The sequence below is a fragment of the Petromyzon marinus genome, chromosome 25 (genome assembly GCF_048934315.1).
Source record: "Petromyzon marinus isolate PM22_M1 ecotype Great Lakes invasive population chromosome 25, UKy_Petmar_22M1.pri1.0, whole genome shotgun sequence".
Classification (NCBI taxonomy): domain Eukaryota; kingdom Metazoa; phylum Chordata; class Hyperoartia; order Petromyzontiformes; family Petromyzontidae; genus Petromyzon; species Petromyzon marinus.
The window spans coordinates 4,025,168-4,043,413 of NC_133691.1; the positions used below are offsets into that span (position 1 = coordinate 4,025,168).

At 47.2% G+C, this 18,246-nt stretch overlaps 1 protein-coding gene across 2 annotated transcripts in view; it reads right to left on the minus strand.

Moving 5' to 3' along the window:
• Window positions 1-4,854: 4,854 nt before the first annotated feature.
• The window catches only part of IMPACT (impact RWD domain protein), a 39,445-nt gene continuing 26,053 nt past the window's right edge, over window positions 4,855-18,246 (minus strand). Inside the window, exons 10-11 of one of the 2 annotated variants that reach the window (XM_076069637.1) lie at window positions 14,987-15,121; window positions 4,855-6,656 (exon numbers count right to left, since the gene is read on the minus strand). In XM_076069637.1, the coding sequence (XP_075925752.1) occupies window positions 6,594-6,656; window positions 14,987-15,121 (198 nt within the window). In that variant the 3' untranslated portion in view covers window positions 4,855-6,593. The remainder of the gene's footprint in view (window positions 6,657-14,986; window positions 15,122-18,246) is intronic. The other variant, XM_032960677.2, reaches the window with a different exon arrangement.

An 18,246-nucleotide genomic window follows, 5' to 3' on the forward strand; every position in this document is an offset into this window, starting at 1 on the left:
TCCTATGCACAGAACGTTCTTTCGGTAAAGTCACGTAGAAGGGAAACAATAAAATAATAAAAATATATTATTATTCTTGGTTCTTTTTCTTTCTAGTCGTTCTGTCACCTTTCCAAGACGTATTGTTTATCCACTTTACATATGCAAGAAAGTTTAGGCGGACGGTGTTGAGTTTATATTGAAATGGCAACACATTTTCGGCACGATGATAATGATGATGATAACGCGCATCTGAATTTAACCACTAATTGCAGTCATTCTTCAGAATGATGCCTATTTTATCTAAGCGAAACGATCTGTCGGAATGCCAGTGCAGGGAAATCGTGTGACAATTTCAGACAGCAGCGCTTTCATCCCACTGAGGGTGCACAGGGATGTTGGGCATGAGTTCGGGACTGATGCAAGGACTGGGATTTTACCGCTCATGAATGCATCATCTTTCTGCCAACATGTTGGAACATTTTCATTGTATTAATGCACAGTAATAAAATCAACAGAGTTCTTCTGTTAAGCTCTAATTATTAAGAGGTGTCCAAGATGCTCAGAGGTCGGCGTACTGAGCTGGCACCAATGAGTTTCTGGGTATCAAATCCAGTTAATTGTGATTAAAACTGGGTCTTCAAGTGTAGTGGGTGTATTGTCTCAGCCAAGTCACCAATGCCTACATGCCATTTGTTTTCATGTATCTTTTATTCAATTTAGTTCTCTGCTTAATTTGGCCAAAGATCAGCTCTGAAAATTAGATATTGGTTTGACTATTATGTGACAACCACGACTTTCATAGGCAGAGTGGGTGGGAAAGTGCTATCCTCAGTGCAGACCAGAAATTAATTGAAGGGATATTAAGGTAACTCTGCCAAATCTGCTTCCAAAAGGCCATTCTCTAACATGAAGGGTTGCATTTCTATATGAAAGTTTAAAATGGACACTTCGTCTATTGACATAATTCCTATCTGGGTAAAAGTGAAGACAAATGACGATTTTTTGTGTACAATATTTCTTAGATTATTGTCTTGTCAGATAAGTATATTTTATAATCATGTTGTGTATACGCGCCTGGGGGCCTGCAAATACGAATGTCTAATTTAAAGATGTGATTAATATTATGGCAGAGCGGTGGCGGCAATAATGAGCACATTGTGATATGAACCCGACTGACCTGAGTTTGACTTCCCAGCAGTGATATCGGAACCGGTCCTCGTCACCGACCAACTTCACCAAGCCGCACTGAGCCAGTGCAGTGAAGAATGGTCAAGCAGCGCCTATTCGTCCAGCAGTGGATTGACAGAGGTGCTGTGAGCTATTATAAATGTTGATGATGCGGATGCACAGCTTACTATATGTCTCTCTCTCAGCATTATCAGAGTTGTCTCTTTTTGTTTGCATTTTGACTGCTTGTGTTGTGGTCATTGCAAACATGATCTCTTGTATTCTTGGTTCTTTCGAGAAAGTCACGTAGAAGGGAAACAATAAAATAATATATTTGTATAATATATTTGTATTATTTTATTGTTTCCCTTCTACGTGACTTTACCGAAAGAACCGAGAATAATAATATATTTTTATTATTTTATTGTTTACCTTCTACGTGACTTTACCGAAAGAACCAAGAATATGAATCCCTGCAGTCACGAAAGCTTTAAATCAAATTTTATGATCCCTTGTATAAAGATGTCAGTTTTGGTGCCAGATAAAAGGGTAAAAACCTATTGCTATATCTTGCTACTGGCAAAGGAGAAATTATAATGTAAATGCTTACCCCGAGCTCTCAATACTCTGATAGTGCGCTGTTTTTGAGTTGTACGCCTTTTGGCGTCATCTGGTCCAACACCAGTGGAGACTAGGCTCTAAGAAAAGCCGTCTCGGGTGTGGACCAATCAATTTCAAGGACAGTGCATATCATTATCAGAGTTGTCTCTGTTTGTTTGCATTTTGACTGCTTGTGTTGTGGTTATTGCAAACATGATCCCTTGTTTCCTCCCACACAGCTTAAATGACGCCACCTGGGCTTGCTATCTTCACTCCAACGCTGTCCTCTGGACAGTCCAGTCCCTTCACCTGATGAAGGCCGCTTGTGTTGTGGCCGAAACGTCGTGATTTTTTGTTATTTTATTTTTACCTACGTGACTTTACCGAATAGAACCAAAGAGTATGGTCCTTTGTATAAAGGTGTCAGTTTTGGTGCCAGATAAAAGGGTAAAAGATCCTTCTGTGCAACCATGGGGCGTCACGGTGGCGAGATGTTAACTACCTCGCCGGGTATACAGGATGTCGTGGGTTCGATCCCGACCCTGACGTCTGTTGTATATTTGGAGTTTTTGAGTTCTCCTCGTGGTCGTGTGGATTTTTCTCCGGGCCCTCCGGTTTTTCCTACCAGATGTAGAAACTTGCGTTTAGAGAATGTAACTGCTATAAATGTCCACGTGATAAGCCACTTCGTTTAGCCATCGCTTCTGACAAAATAAGCTATAAATCTCAGTGTGATTTACCTGGTAACATCAAACATAGTTTGTGTCTCTAGACAGACACCAAACCTGCATGGAAAGCAGACAATCCCAATTCACTACATCGCCCAGCTTACGCGTTGGTAGAGGGCATTTGTGGGCATGTGGCTTGGCTTTTAACCTCCTTGGTACGACGTCCACCCCACACCTGAATCAAGGCCCAGTGGCCCCCGGCATCACCCCACCTCCCCAGCCCCCAACCGATTCAAGAGCCGAATGGCTCACAGGGCTATACCAAAATAAATAAACTGAAAAACCCCCAACCTCGATAGGTTACCAAAGCCATGATGCACAGATTGCGTGTCGTTGCCTCTAGTCAACGCGGTGTTAGGCATTTGTTTCACGTTGTGCAATTCGTGCGTTTTGTGCGAGTAAGGCACGTGTTCCCTGTTTTGTGTAAGGCATGTTTCGTGTTGTGTATTCGTGTTCTGTGTTAATACGGAATGTTTCGTGTTGTGTATTCGTGTTCTGTGTTAATACGGCATTTGTGCCATGTCTGTTATAACCTTGTCTCTATTTTGTGTTATGGTCCCATTCTACTCTATTAAGGGCCACTATTTGTGATTTGACAATCATCAAATTCCTCTTCGCTGCTTTCATGCTACCAAAGCCTGTTATGGACATATTCAATCATTTCTGTCATGTTCTTTAATTAATTTTCGCATTCTGTTCCTCATGGTTGTACAGAGTTCTCCACATTTATTTGTTTGGCATTTCCAGCCATTATTTTCCTGTTTGTCATTTAACACAGTTTTTTTATGGTTGCAGATCATCTCCATATATATAAAAGGCAAAGTTGTGAATGTGTGTCTGTTCGAAATGTTTAGCGTACTTTCCGACATGCAACAAACTTGAAATTTGCCATGTGGGTACTTTCCAGACTGTACACCATGCAAAAATTATAAAAACACACTTTTGTTCTTTGGGGGGGAGCTCAATAATGCATTTATATTTTTTGCACGGCAAGTGAGCTGTGACGTCAAATCTGTCACGTGACCCTCGCATGTGGAAGCGTAACGCATTGTGGTGTAGTGGTTAGCGCGCCGTACTACGAACCCGGCGACCCGAGTTCGATTCCCGCTCACGGTCACCACCGGTGACGATTCTTTTTACCGGTCCTGGGCCTCCCCTAGGTCGACTCAGCATCAAACGAGTAACTGCTGTGGTGTGTGAACATCGCCACTGGGGAGACAAAGGCGGCGGGCGTGGTGAATCCAAGTCCCGGGCGAAGCCGGGTAGTACAGCTAGTCTTTATTATTATTATATATAAAACGTTGCACCGCAATTTCAGCTCACTGTCCATTGCAACGTTGATGGTTCAATTCGTTATTTCAAGGGGGTGACATCCAATTAATACGTTTTCATAATTAATTTTGCTTCTCCTTGGGATTTCAACCTGCTCTGCTCCTACGAATTAGTCTCAAATCCCCTACTTCCCAGGCTAGATTCTTTGATGCAAGTCTTCTTCTTCTTGCCTCTTAATTAGCGTTGTCCTACGACAATGTTGAATTTGTGTAGTGACGACTTGACACACTTCTCTTGAGGTGGCACTTTATTGAAGACACGTTCACTTGACATCAGGTGGAGACCCCCACTGTAGGACGGGTGGGGGGTGGAGGGGTGGGGGGGACGGGTGGGACGGGTGGGAGGGGTAGGAGGGGTAAGGGAGGTAGAGCGGTGGGGGGAGGGGTGGGGGGGAGGGGTGGGGGGGAGGGGTAGGAGGGGTGGAGGGGTGGGGAGGTGGGGGGTTGGAGGAGTGGGGGGTGGAGGAGTGGGGGGTGGAGGGGTGGGAGGTGGAGGGGTGGGGAGGTAGAGGGAAGGTGGGGGGGTGGAGGAGTGGGGGGAGGGGTCTTAGGGGGGAGAGGTGGGAGGGGTGGGGGGTGGCGGGGTGGGGAGGTGGAGGGGTGAGGGGGTGGAGGAGTGGGGGGTGGAGGGGTGGGAGATGGAGGGGTGGGGAGGTGGGGGGGGGGTGGAGAAGTGGGGGGAGGGGTGGGAGGGGTAGGAGGGGTGGGGAGGTGGGGGGGTGGAGGAGTGGGGGGAGGGGTGGGAGGGGGGAGAGGTGGGAGGGGTAGGAGGGGTGGAGGGGTGGGAGGGGTAGGACGGGTGGGGGGTGGAGAGGTGGGGAGGTGGAGGGGGGGAGGGGTGGGGGTGGAGGGGTGGGGGTGGAGAGGTGGGGAGGTGGAGGGGGGGAGGGGTGGGGGTGGAGGGGTGGGGAGGTGGGGAGGTGGAGGGGTGGGGTGGAGGGTGGGGGTGGAGGGGTGGGGGTGGAGGGGTGGGGGGAGGGAGAGGGGTGGGGTGGAGGGGTGGGGGGAGGGGTGGGGGTGGGGAGGTGGAGGGTTGGAGGGGTGGGAGGGGTGGGAGGGGTGAGGGGGGGGAGGGACTGAAACTCCGTGAGCAGCACCCCGGCGTGTCAGGGACTTAACGAAGCACAATAAAATATCCACAATCAAGTGTTTTTTTTTCATTGTTGGGTTAAATCGCGTAATTGTGTCGTTAAACCCGCCATCACCCGACACAGCCAAATGAGTAAGGGGTTGTCACGTAAACAAAACGTGGCCAATTTAGTTCCACGAGTTCAGCACACCGGCCGTGTGACGGAGAGCAAACCGCGCAACATTTACAATCGGAGTACCGTGGCGTTTCACCGGGACTGTATATACGACAAGGCAGCTGATCGTGAATTGTATCGTGCACAAAGGCTTGAATGGAATACATTCCATTCAAGCCTTTGTGCAAAACCATGAATGCCTTTCTTATCCTCGCAGCGGCGTTTATTGGAACAAAGACGGTCGCCGCATTGCGCACTTTCAGATGCGATTCTGCAGCCGTCTCAAACGCTCCTCTCCTTCCGATACTAGGAATACAGTGGAGCTCTGTGCATTCAAATCATTTAGATTGAAAACGAATTTCTTCAGAACTGCTGTTTGCGTTTAGTTTGTCATTCTTTGATTAGCACGGTTGGCTAGGTACGCTGCGAAATAAGTTCAACATACATACATATACGTAAATGGGTACATCACAGTTGATATACCCATACATACATACAAGGTGAAAGAGCATGGGATGCTAATCATCACTGGGTGTGAACAGGACGTCTGGATTAAACCACCGCTCTGCACAATAAGCAATACATCTAGATCGATTTTTTTTCAATCAATAATTAAAAGTATAAGAGCAAAGGAGCATAAGTTGAAAGGGGTACCCAAAACTGGTTTGAATAATTACAGATCGATGAGCCAATCAACGAGTATCTAAGTTGATCTCGAAGATCAAAAGGAGACTGAGTCTAGAGACCAACCATGCAGGCGAGCTGTATTTAGAAAATTTTTGACCACATACTACCAGATTATAATAGAGAAAAACACATTCTCACAACGAAATTTAAAGTTTTCTGGATCTGAGAAATAAAGGCACAATATTATTGGGAGACGATGTTATTGCTGAGAACATTTTGAGAGTCGGTCATGATTAGAGTCATTGCAAAAAAGCTAATGATATGAACTACATTGCAAAAAAAAAGTAGCCAGTGCAACAGCTTCGCAGAGCAAAAATATACAACAATTTTGAAGGACACTTTCAAAGAAAACACAACAAATTTGTATCATGATGGCAACTGATTAACGTGAAGATGATGACATAGCCAGAGGTGAATGAAACACTGACGGAGCAATGCATCTCGGGAAATGTATTTTCAATTTGCATTTAAAAGTTCCAGTGGTTTCCTAATACCATGAATATCTGAAGAAGAAAAATAGACCGTAATTGTTGATGATGTCTTTCTTTCACAATTTAAATCAACCCCTGACATGAAATGAAAATGTGGCATAGTACAGTATTTTTCTAAGTTACGTTGAATTATATTGCAGCCTCTTGCTGCACGTCAAAACATCTCACTTGTAAAAGAGGTAGAATTTAACAGTTAAGAGTTACCATAATAAAAATGAAATAACCAAAACAGTTGTTGTGAATTATTCAGACTTTACTCACCAAGCAATAAGTCTGCCGCACTAAAAGAAATCGAATCGCAATACATTTTTTTACGTGAATGTTTTTTATTGTAATTATTTTTAGGTTGTAGAGTCCTTACAACTACTGTTTGCTTTTCCTTGCTTTATGCTTCTTGGGCTTTGCGGTATCCTTGGCAACATCGCCCTACAAGCGGAGAGAAAACAAATTAATAAAAAAACGAATTACAATAACTAGACGGGGCAAATGTTTCATAATGTTCCCCATGAGTAGGTGGTTTACGAAAACTCTGTCATGCCGACAAAGATATCGAGAGTTGTGTTTTCCCACATTGTACGAATTTCACGTTCACATTTCACAACATTACGTGGTTGCTATATTTTTAAAATGCATGGCCCTTATCACAGACCAGCGGAACAAGTTGAGCTTGCAACAACAACGGCGTGGATGTATATTGGGGTGGGACGATGCATCATTTATTGACTGATATGAATTCTCGTGCTCACGATTTAAACGCACGTCTAAGATGTTTATTTTATTTTATTTTGTGTGCACAGGGTGGAGTGGCGCCACGGTGGTTAACGCGCTGCTCCGAGGTTCAGGTTCCAGGTGAGGTCTAACATCTGGCACCTGTCCTCGTTGATTTGCCATGCCTCACTGGGGAGCACTCAACGGCGTTGTGAAGTTTGGTCAAACAACCCCGACGGCCGACAGGGGCATGGAGAGAGTTTCACCCAGCAGGAGGTTAACCGAGGGCTAGGCGTCGTTTGATTGCATTCGTGATATCCCCATTCACAGGAGAAGATGCATACGTGATGAGTTTCATTGCCGGTGGATGTGGTGGCTTTGGGATCTAATGTAATGCGAGAGCAATGAGCCACCACTGCAGAAATCCTCATTTCAAATCCGAGGTCAGCCGCCCGTGGTTAAACTCGGTTCTCAAACATAGCGAGCTGACGAACGTCAAACTGGTCACCGTCGACTGCGCATACTATTCCCCCCAAAAGGTAATAAAGTGTATACATATAATACATTTGTGACTCGTGATGGTAAAGTGTGACGATTTGTCAAGTCACCGCAGGGGACGCGCAGGAGGAGAATCATTTCACCCCCCTAATATTAATTTTGTAAACAATGCCACCCCAATTGTCAGGCACATCTGCGAAAGGTCTAACCTCCAGGGTGCGGTGTCACACAGAGCTCAATCTCAACTCAGACAGGGAAAAGAGCTTCCCGTCTATTGTGTTCGTATAGTTTATGAATTTGTAGATACCTTTTCACTTCCTTGACATTTGGTTAGCTATGGGTTTTTATTATTTGGTGGGGTGATCTTATACTTTCTATTTATCAAGTGCCCTTATAAATCGTTCTCAGGGTACTTTATAGTCTGTGCACTTTTATTATATATATTTACTGTGTGTATTTTATATATATTTATGTAGCACCTCTAATTAGCATGGTTATTTATGTACGGTGTGAAAGAAGTTCAACATATATCCGTGCATACATTTTCTGTTTTAAGTTATGTACAGCACCATGCGAACTCCGGGTGTGCTTTAATAGTGCAAGTAATTATTATGGAATAATGGCCTAAAATCAACATCATTCAAAGTATAGTATTTACAAGGCTTGTATCGTGTATTGGATCCTTGAAGGTGCTGGAATGTCAAGGAGACTTAAAAATATTTTTAAAAAATACTCAATCACCCCACAAACACAATGTCCTACCAATGTATTGTGCATATTGTTCGTTTTTATTAATTTAGTTTAAGAATCTAAAATAAAAATAATATTGTCATATTCCCCCCCACCCCCTCCTCATGCCTAGGCAGGATGTTCCTATTGCTGGGCCAATTTGAGATGTCAGTTAGAAACGGGAGAAATCGACCCAAGGTGAAATAACGGATACGAGATTTGTGTGGCATTTGCAAATCCGCGATTGCCAAGCGTACGCCTGCGTGTCGGAAACATACCGCGCCTGATCGCACGTTTACCAACGCCGCCGGTAAACTCCGGTGCACCGCGGTGGCGGTAGGCACGGGCAAAGTGAGAAAACGCGTACCTTATAGCTTACTTAGATGTACGTAGCAAATTACTCCTGAGGAGTTTTTACACCCGTTATAAAAGTGTACGTAAGATGACAGTCGTTGAAATGAAGAGGGGGGGGGAGGAGGGGTTATTAAAAGTGGTGATGTAGTTATGGTGACAGGAGAACAGGTGGGAGTGGTTAAGGAGGGGTAGTGATAGGGTTAGTAATAGGGGTAGTGATAGGGGTTGGGGTAGTGATAGGGGTTGGTGTAGTGATAGGGGTTGGGGTAGTGATAGGGGTTGGGGTGGTGATAGGGGTTGGGGTAGTGATAGGGGTTGGGGTGGTGATAGGGGTTGGGGTAGTGATAGGGGTAGTGATAGGGGTTGGGGTAATGATTGGGATGATAGGGATAGTGATAGGGGTTGGGGTAGTGATAGGGGTGGTGATAGGGGTTGGGGTAGTGATAGGGGTTGGGGTGGTGATAGGGGTTGGGGTAGTGATAGGGGTTGGGGTGGTGATAGGGGTTGGGGTAGTGATAGGGGTAGTGATCGGGGTAGTTATAGGGGTTGGGGTAATGATTGGGATGATAGGGATAGTGATAGGGGTAATGATTGGGATGATAGGGATAGTGATAGGGGTGGTGATAGGGGTTGGGGTAGTGATAGGGGTAGTGATCGGGGTAGTGATAGGGGTTGGGGTAATGATTGGGATGATAGGGATAGTGATAGGGGTTGGGGTAATGATTGGGATGATAGGGGTAGTGATAGGGGTTGGGGTAGTGATAGGGGTTGGAGTAGTGATAGGGGTTGGGGTGGTGATAGGGGTTGGGGTAGTGATAGGGGTGGTGATAGGGGTTGGGGTAGTGATAGGGGTAGTGATAGGGATAGTGATAGGGGTAGTGATAGGGGTTGGGGTAGTGATAGGGGTTGGGGTAATGATTGGGATGATAGGGATAGTGATAGGGGTTGGGGTAGTGATAGTGATAGGGGTTGGGGTGGTGATAGGGGTAGTGATAGGGGTTGGGGTAGTGAAAGGGGTTGGGGTAATGATTGGGATGATAGGGATAGTGATAGGGATAGTGATAGGGGTAGTGATAGGGGTAGTGATAGGGGTTGGGGTAATGATTGGGATGATAGGGATAGTGATAGGGGTTGGGGTAGTGATAGGGGTAGTGATCGGGGTAGTGATAGGGGTTGGGGTAGTGATAGGGGTAGTGATAGGGATAGTGATAGGGGTTGGGGTAATGATTGGGATGATAGGGATAGTGATAGGGGTTGGTGTAGTGATAGGGGTTGGGGTAGTGATAGGGGTAGTGATAGGGGTTGGGGTAGTGATAGGGGTTGGGGTAATGATTGGGATGATAGGGATAGTGATAGGGGTTGGGGTAGTGATAGGGATAGTGATAGGGGTTGGGCGAGGTCTGGTCGTAGCTGGGGCTCGGTACAGGGAGTAGCAGTAGCAGGATGAACAGCGGAGAAGAGATGGGGGTTGTTTTAAGGGAGGAGCGGAAGCAGCTTAGTGAAGATGATTTGGGCCCCAGAAATCTCAAGGGGTCCCAGGACCACCAAGTAGATTATGGGTGAATGAATTATCAGCTCAAATTGAAATCCGACAGCGCTGACTCAGTGGTGTAAATTCCACATTCCTAACATGGGGGCAAGTCTATCCATTGGGCAACTGCTGTTGATTACACCCAAAGATGTGGACTCTTTAAAACTATTCAAACTAATTTTTAATTTATCAGGTAGGGCCCACTAATCTATATAGCTATTTTTCAGAAGCCACCTAGTCACAAATGATAGCCCAACGATATGGCTTATCACGTGGACATTTATAGCAGCCAAATATTCTAAAAGCATATCTCTAAATGTGTGTGGGGGGGGGGGGGGGAACCGGAGGACCCAGTTAGAAATTCCACGCAAACACGGGGAGAGAGACACACGCAAATCCCAAATATACAACAGGCGTCAGGGTCGGGATCGAACCCACGACCTCCTGTATACCAGATAAGGTGGTTAACATCTCGCCACCGCGGCGACCCATTGTTTTGACCTCGGGTCGGACGTTGGGCTGTTAACCCCCAACCAAGATATCTCGCAATCCCCCCATTGCGAACCACGTGCTCTACCACCGAGCCACCTTGCCAGGAATATGAAAGGATGTCAACGGGGTTATTCAGACAATAACTGGGTGGGAGGTGGGGGGTGGAGGGTTGGGGCGGGGTGGGCATTGAAGAGAAGTCAATGCTGCAACTGCCTGTTCATTTTCAGGGTGCCATAGCTTGCCATCTGTCGCGCTCCGGCACGTCGGGAGACACTCCCGTATTGTAATTAACAATCGCGTGTTGTTTCTGGTACAGTTATATAATGGGCGTACGATTTTTTTGTCCCACGCTGCAGGGAATAAACACGGGAACACGGGAACACGTGGCATTACTTCCGTACCGCCGCCTTAAAGAGCGCAGTCCTATCTCCGCAGTCACTCTCGCGCATAAAACCAATCCCGTGTGGAGTGAGCACATTGTGCTTATCCTGAGTCCGCTGCAAATGACAAACTTTCTCAAAGCAGCTCGTTTTCTTTTGTTCGACGACAGAAGAAGCCGAGCACGTTGCCAAAGCACAATATTAATTACATTCACCACGAAGGCATTCCCGCTTTTGTGAATGTAAAAAAGAAATCGCGTAAACATTTTTTCAAACCGTGAGTTTGGGGGCGCAGCTCTGCCGACTTGTCTTCTTGGGTTGGACCGCGCGTTGTTCGGCGCGAGGTCCAACGTTTTTCCTCGACGCGCTGGCAGCTTCGACAGTTTCGCAAGCGGTGCAAAACATGGGGCATCGTGCCAGTCGCCACGCGGAACACAGGAGAACTGCGCACCAAAACCACGAAAATCTACACGGGAGCATGCATGCGGTTTCCCAAACGTATTTACCGATGTGCTGAAAAACTATTCTGCATTACAAATTTTGACGTTTGTATGCCAGGGGTGGAGCGATGGTGCAGTGGTTAGCACGCTGCACGATGAACCCGGTGGCTTTCACTCGAGCTGCACTGACCAACGTGGTGAAATATGGTCAAACAACCCCCATGACCAGCACAGAGGGAGACGCCTTCATCCAGTGCAAGACTGATAAATTAGCGTAAATGATCATACAATATTGTGCCAGGTGGGACTATAATCTTAAATTCCGGCATTGATGCAGAGATGTTGCCATCGTGCATAAGACACCCACTGGCAATGATTCATCGGTATAGAAAGCGGGTTTCAACAGTCCACCCATACATTCGAGTTAGAGTTGTCTCTTGTTTATGAATCGTCTCAAGATACCAACTAGTTTCCACTTACATGCTATAAAATGCATGCAATGTTCTCATAAATATATTTTTCATCCTAAGTGGCTGTCCTGGATAAATAAGTAGCGACACTGTTCATAAATGTTTCTGCTGAAAATGTTCCGGCTCGCCCGCTTTCACGATGTCGTCGCAACGCGTACCTCTGAAGCACTCGCAAAACCGCCGCGCGATGATGCGCACCGCGCAAGTACCGTCGGCGCGATCCCACTTGCGAAAGCATCACCACCTTGAAGCACATTCATACATGTGTAGAGGAGTAGTATGGCGACGTGACGTCATGAGCGCTGATGACGTCATTTCACGGGATATAATTAAGGGCGACCCCCGTGACGAAAGCGGGGTCGTTGTGGGAGCCCGGGATGTTGAGCGTCTGAAGGAGGTCTCTCTCCTGCTCGTGATCGGACGGTGTTGGCTGATGCCCCGTCCGGGTTCTACGAGTAGGAGAGTCGAAGACATAGCCAGGGGTAGGGCTCACAGAAGTCTGCAAGAGCCGGCTAAGATTACGTGGGGTGCTGCTCTCCTCGGTCGGGCGGTGCTGGATGAGCCCCCGTCGCGACTCGAGTGAGAGAGCCCAAGAGATAGCCCAGGCTAAGAATAGACAGCGCCTGAGGTCCGCGTGAAGGACCGAGTGTAGGGACACCTACCTCTGGTGTGTTTAATACCCCCGTGTTAATAAACCGGCGCAAGCCCTTAGGAAGAGTTCAGTCTACGAGTCGTCCTGCACCACACAACAACATCCCCAACGACACGGCGACGTCTACCCGTGCGGCGTGCGCGTGCCACTCCGCTCGCACGTCGAAGCAAAGCGGCGCACGGCGAGGGAGATGTTGGCGCGGGGGCCGCCACGCAAGGCGTTTCTCGCTCGCTCGCGGGCGACGAGGTCAGCAACTCAAGCGGCGGACGACGCTGCGTTGTCGCGGCTATCAACCAGTGATAGGCAATGTTTTCATGGAGAAATTTGAATCAGACGCCATCCAGACATCCACCCTTAGTCCTTCCCTGTGGAAGAGATATGTGGATGACACTTTCGTCATTTGGCCACATGGCCTCCCAGCTTTGAACCATTTCCTAGACCACATCAATTCCAGACACCCATCCATCAAATTCACCATGGAAGTGGAGAAAGATGGCAAGCTGCCATTCTTGGATGTTCTGTTTGAGAGGAGGACTGATGGGTCTTTGTTTACAGGAAGCCCACCCACACATATTCCTACTTGAAGCCTGATTCCCACCACCACCTGGCTCAAAAGAATTCTCTCATCAAAACATTATACCATAGAGCTCATTGCATTTCTGACCAACACCACCTGACCAGTGAATTAAAACATGTACATCTAGCCCTCAAGATGAACGGTTACTCTGACCGTATCATCCGCCAAGCTGTTCATCACACTGCCATACATAGCAGGCGTTACCAAAAAGATTTCCAAAATTCTAAACAAACACAAGATCCAGGTTCGATTCAATACAGTACACAAAATCCGTGATCTGATCCCATCCGTAAAGGATGTCATCCCTGACTTACAGTACCCCAGTGTTTACAAATTGAGTTGTATCTGCGGTGACTGCTACATCGGGGAGACAAAATGACATATTTCTGACCGAATTCGCGAGCACAAACTAGATTTTAAACACGGCAGAACAAATTTGTCGGCCGTAGCTGATCACTGTCTCAACACAGCGGGTTCTCATGACATTGTTTTCTCCGATACCAAAGTACTATGCAAACCTCCGGTTATTACCAAAGATTTGTCCATGAAGCCATCCAGATATACAAACATAGACACAACTTCAACCGAGAGGATGGTTTTAAATTAAGCAACCACTGGAAAGATGTCATAAACGAAGTCAAAATTTTAGCTACCTTATAAGCACACAGCATATATCTTTCCGAACTTTTCCATTTTTGTTTCCATTTTTCCATTGCCCCCGTGCAGTGACCCACTGCATCCCCCGCACCCTCAACATAACAAAAGACAGATTAACTTAGCTCCGCACAACATCAATGTGCACTACCTGGCTCCTCCCCCCCCCCCCCTTAATCTGTATTTAAGCTCGAGGCTCTCAGAGCCTCCCCACTTGATGCAGCGATCTTGCTGTGGCTGTTCCACCTGAAGACGGAAGCTTGTGTTGCCTCCGAAACGTCGTGATTTAATTGTTTTCTTTTAGTTTAATTTATTTTATTTTACCTACGTGACTTTACCGAAAAAAACAACGAGTATGGTAAGATCTGTCGTTCGCAACGGAGGAGGAAGCGATGAGGACCACAGTCGCCTGCGTGCCGTGGTGCGGCTGCGGAGCGGCAAGCGGCCACTGAAGCGTCATTTATTAAGGGCCACCGTCTCGGCAGGGTCGGGAGACAGGTACCGAGGACAACGGGAGCAAGGAAAAATGCTCATTGATGCCGCCTCTTATATTTACATTTTCTTTACGCGCAGGTGTGCTTTTGTTATATCCGTCTCCGCCCTTGTCATCCCTTTCCCCCTTTAAAAAAAAAAGTTACCCTTTCCCCTTTTGATGGGACCCTGTATGGTTTGGGGCAGCGAGCCCGTTCCCCATACTTCTATCGCCTGCTTTTCATCACCGGTTTGGCTTATGTTGACGGTGTGTACGTGCGTCACAACGTGATGCATCGGGGCCCGCACATTGCCTCGATAAAAATATGAAAAAAAAGGATCACATTTCGTATTCACGTGCATTGCGGCTCTTCAAATATTGATTTTTTTTTCTTTACGGAATGTAGAGCTGCAGGCTTGCGCGGGTGCAGCCCGATTTAGAGATCTGAGCCAGCGTGGATCCCATTGGCTATGGACGTTCTGCATGTAAGGCTCAAAACGGGATCTTGGTCCTTGCGTGGCTAATTGATCAGTGCCAGTGTCAGACGCCATCCACAGGCACGTCTAAAGAGCACAGAGCCTCTGTACATACGCAAATACCATGACAGCACTCCCTGAAGAGGTGCACTGTGGTCCTCGTGACCCTGGATCACCATAAAAAAAATTAACGTGAGCACAATGCGCAGAGGCCGTGTTCCGTTTGAACACGGCTTTTGCGTTGCTTGAATCTTTAGTCCTTGCCCGGCCCGCTGTTGTGTTGGGGCTTTATGTCGCCGTTTGCATATTTGAATATTGCTCACCGCTGTTTGCACAAATCCGTTGTCCACCAGCACACCACGTGCACAGTTGTTGATGTGTTTGAAGCGGTCGGGTCCCAGCATGACTCCCCCATACCATCGCGACACCACCACCACCGCGTCCCGCACGTCCAGAATCTGCCAGATAATTTGCGACGGCACAAACACAATGTCCCGCACCTTGCACGCAGACCCGGGCTCAAGCACAATTACAGCAAACCGTTGTCAGCCGAAATTTACATCGCAATTTACATTGTGATAGCAATTAGTTACGAATTACATTTACACCGACAATTGACCCAGGGCCCGAGTCATAAACACACAGAATTAAATGAATAATCAAATGTGCACGTTCAGTGAATTGTCAGTCCACACCGCCGGGGCCGTAGGGGCTACTCGAGCAAACTTAGCCGCACTGGTCAGGGCGATCTGGTTAAGGAAGAAGAGCACCGATGTGAGCCATGGCCAGGAATCAACCTCAGGGCTCAATCTCTCTGCGGCACGGCAGCTGTTACAACGGACAAGTTTCTCAAATGCACCCCCCCCAACGCCCCCAATCTCTGTCCACCCAACAGCATAAACGGATACACCGCAGTTAGTCGATCGGCAGGCTGCATGCGGCAGGGTAAAGTGTGGGTACTCTTCAACGTCTTCCCAAATGTGTGACCAGCGTGGAGGAGTCGGCCAAAATAGACTGGAGGGAGGCTCTCTAGAGTGCCTTCTCATTGAGGCCCCCTTCTGCCAGCAGTGGGGTGAGCAATACATTGCAGGACTTGTAGGGCTCCACTTTTACCTTTTGTTGCCATCTAAATATGTGCGTGCGTGCGACCAAAATAAAAAAAAAATGTTCACCCCCGAAGCAGAAACTAATAAAAATTGACTGACGTGAGCGTATTTATTTATTTATTACCGGTTCTCTCATTCAATGTGTTTCTATTCAGACAACACCCAACCTCTATACCCCCCCCCACCCACCACCACCACCACCACAATCTCTCCCTGCCCAACACGGAGGGTGGTGCGACAGGACACGGTGACCTTGACGACATCGCCCACGTGAATCTCAACATACGTACGCGAGAGCACGCACCGAGCACCGAGGCGAGCGGTGAGAGGGAAAGAAGCGTGACATAATGAGTGAACCAGCAAGGGGATGTGTTGAGACTCGTTGACACGAGTGGGACGAGTGGGACGAGTGGGTCAGAGGGTAGAGGATGGGTGGTGGAAGGGAGAGCTGGCACTCGTGAAGACCCTCACAAAACTGCACGCCCTTCACGCCGCAGCGTTTAAATGTCCCTCCGCGTCCGTGAGAGTTCCGCGAATAGCGGTCGCATTCACGCGGTGACAAAAGATGGCCGTTATTGCACTGCAGCAGAAGCCGCTAATCCAAATGAGAATGCCTTTAGCGTTGTGCAGCAGTGCCCACGTTCTGACACCACGAACTCAACACAAAGATGTGAAAGTGAATTCATTTCCGTGGCAAGTGCTAACCGGATTAGATTTTGTTGTTGTTGTTGACACTGTTGTATATTTACAAATGAATATGTAACCAATTTTAAAAGAGTAAATGAAAAAAAAAAACTCTTCAATTGCAATTGTTACATTGATATCCAAATTACGTGATGAAGTTACCTCAAGTGCCAATCAAAATCTAAGTTGTGAGAGAGACTATACTGAACGAACGGAACACGGTTACTGATGTTTAGTCTCCGGAGAGTTACGCAATTGTCACGGAAACCCCAGTTTCTTCATGTTTATTTAATGCGAGTTTTCGACAATAGCAAACGTTGAAAAATATAACCAGGATACAACGGGGGTTGCCGTGCCTAGTGTAGACGTATGAGTCTAGAGGAGAACCCAGTTGTGATCTAAGGCAGGAAAGAGAAACAGAGAGAGACAAGGCAGAAGCGTACTCTTTGGTTTTTTCGGTAAAGTCACGTAGGTAAAAAATTTAAATAAATTAAATCACGACGTTTCGGGCACACTGCTTCAGCGGTGTGCTTTCGCTAAGTTATCCCCACCTGAAGAAGGACGCTTGTGTTGCGCCCGAAACGTCGTTATTTTATTAATTTTAATATTTTACCTACGTGACTTTACCGAAAAAAACAAAGAGTATGAATCCTTGCAGTCACGAAAACTTCAAATCTAGAATTAAGACAGAAGCGGTAAGAAATAGGGAGGGATGGAGGGCACACGAGGGGGTGAGCACTTTCCTCCACAAGTCAGCGAGCCCTTCAAGAGAGCCCCAAGCTGACCGAGCTCCGAACAGATTCGGCCAATGTTCAAAAGCGGGTTAGATCGCGAGGTTTTCTTTTATCTTCAAACAGCACGACGGGTGTTTACCCTCAGTTCCATAAAAAATACTCCGCTTGACTGCAGCGGAGACGAAACTTAGATCTGCGACCGCGATCGTCATATCGGATGAACGCTGCTCACGATCGCCCTTCCTCCTCCCTTGTGTGGGCATCACAATGAGAGTTATTCGGCAGTTCGTGCATCACGGGCCACCGCCTTAATGAATATTTTAGTGCCGAGTGCAAAACACAACCGTGGCTTGGTAATAATCACCTGCGATGCTGTAATGAGAATTCATTGTGGCAAAGCGTGGTGCGCGCAAGGAGTCACGGGCGTAATCGGTTGTGGATAATCACCGCTAATTGCCGTGAATTACTTTCACAGTGTTGTCAACTCGAAGAAATATGAAAATATTTTGCACGGACTTTTTTTTTCCCCACCATTGTTAACATTTCCGAGAAAGGCATGCATACTTTTAAATCACCATGCATTGCACGTTCTCTCCCCGAGGCTATACATTCGTGAGCAGTGTTTCAGCGTGTGTGTGGTATACAAGTAAGACTACACAGAGTCAATCTCGTCCCTATAATTACCAGAGTATCAAGTATAAAAGGGATGCATTCACCACGCGTGCTTGTGTCAAAGGGATGTTGGCCGGTGGGGTTGAGGCTGACAACCGAGTGGCTACCTTGGGATGGGATCGTGCTCCAGGGAGCCCGCCCGCCAAGGAGATGAAGCGATGACATCAGCTCACGTGCGGGTGCTATTATGTGGTGGACCGCTTCACCGTAGGACCATGAGCAGTGGCGACAGTAGTTTGGGGTGAGGCCTACATCCAATATCACCTCATCTCTTCTAGCATTTGAAGGTACAGGCACCAGATGTTATGCCAGTGTCAAAAACAAATCCAGAACTGCTGTGAAGCTGGGTTTGAGTCTGAGCCAGACATGTTCATTCTGGCAGTGATA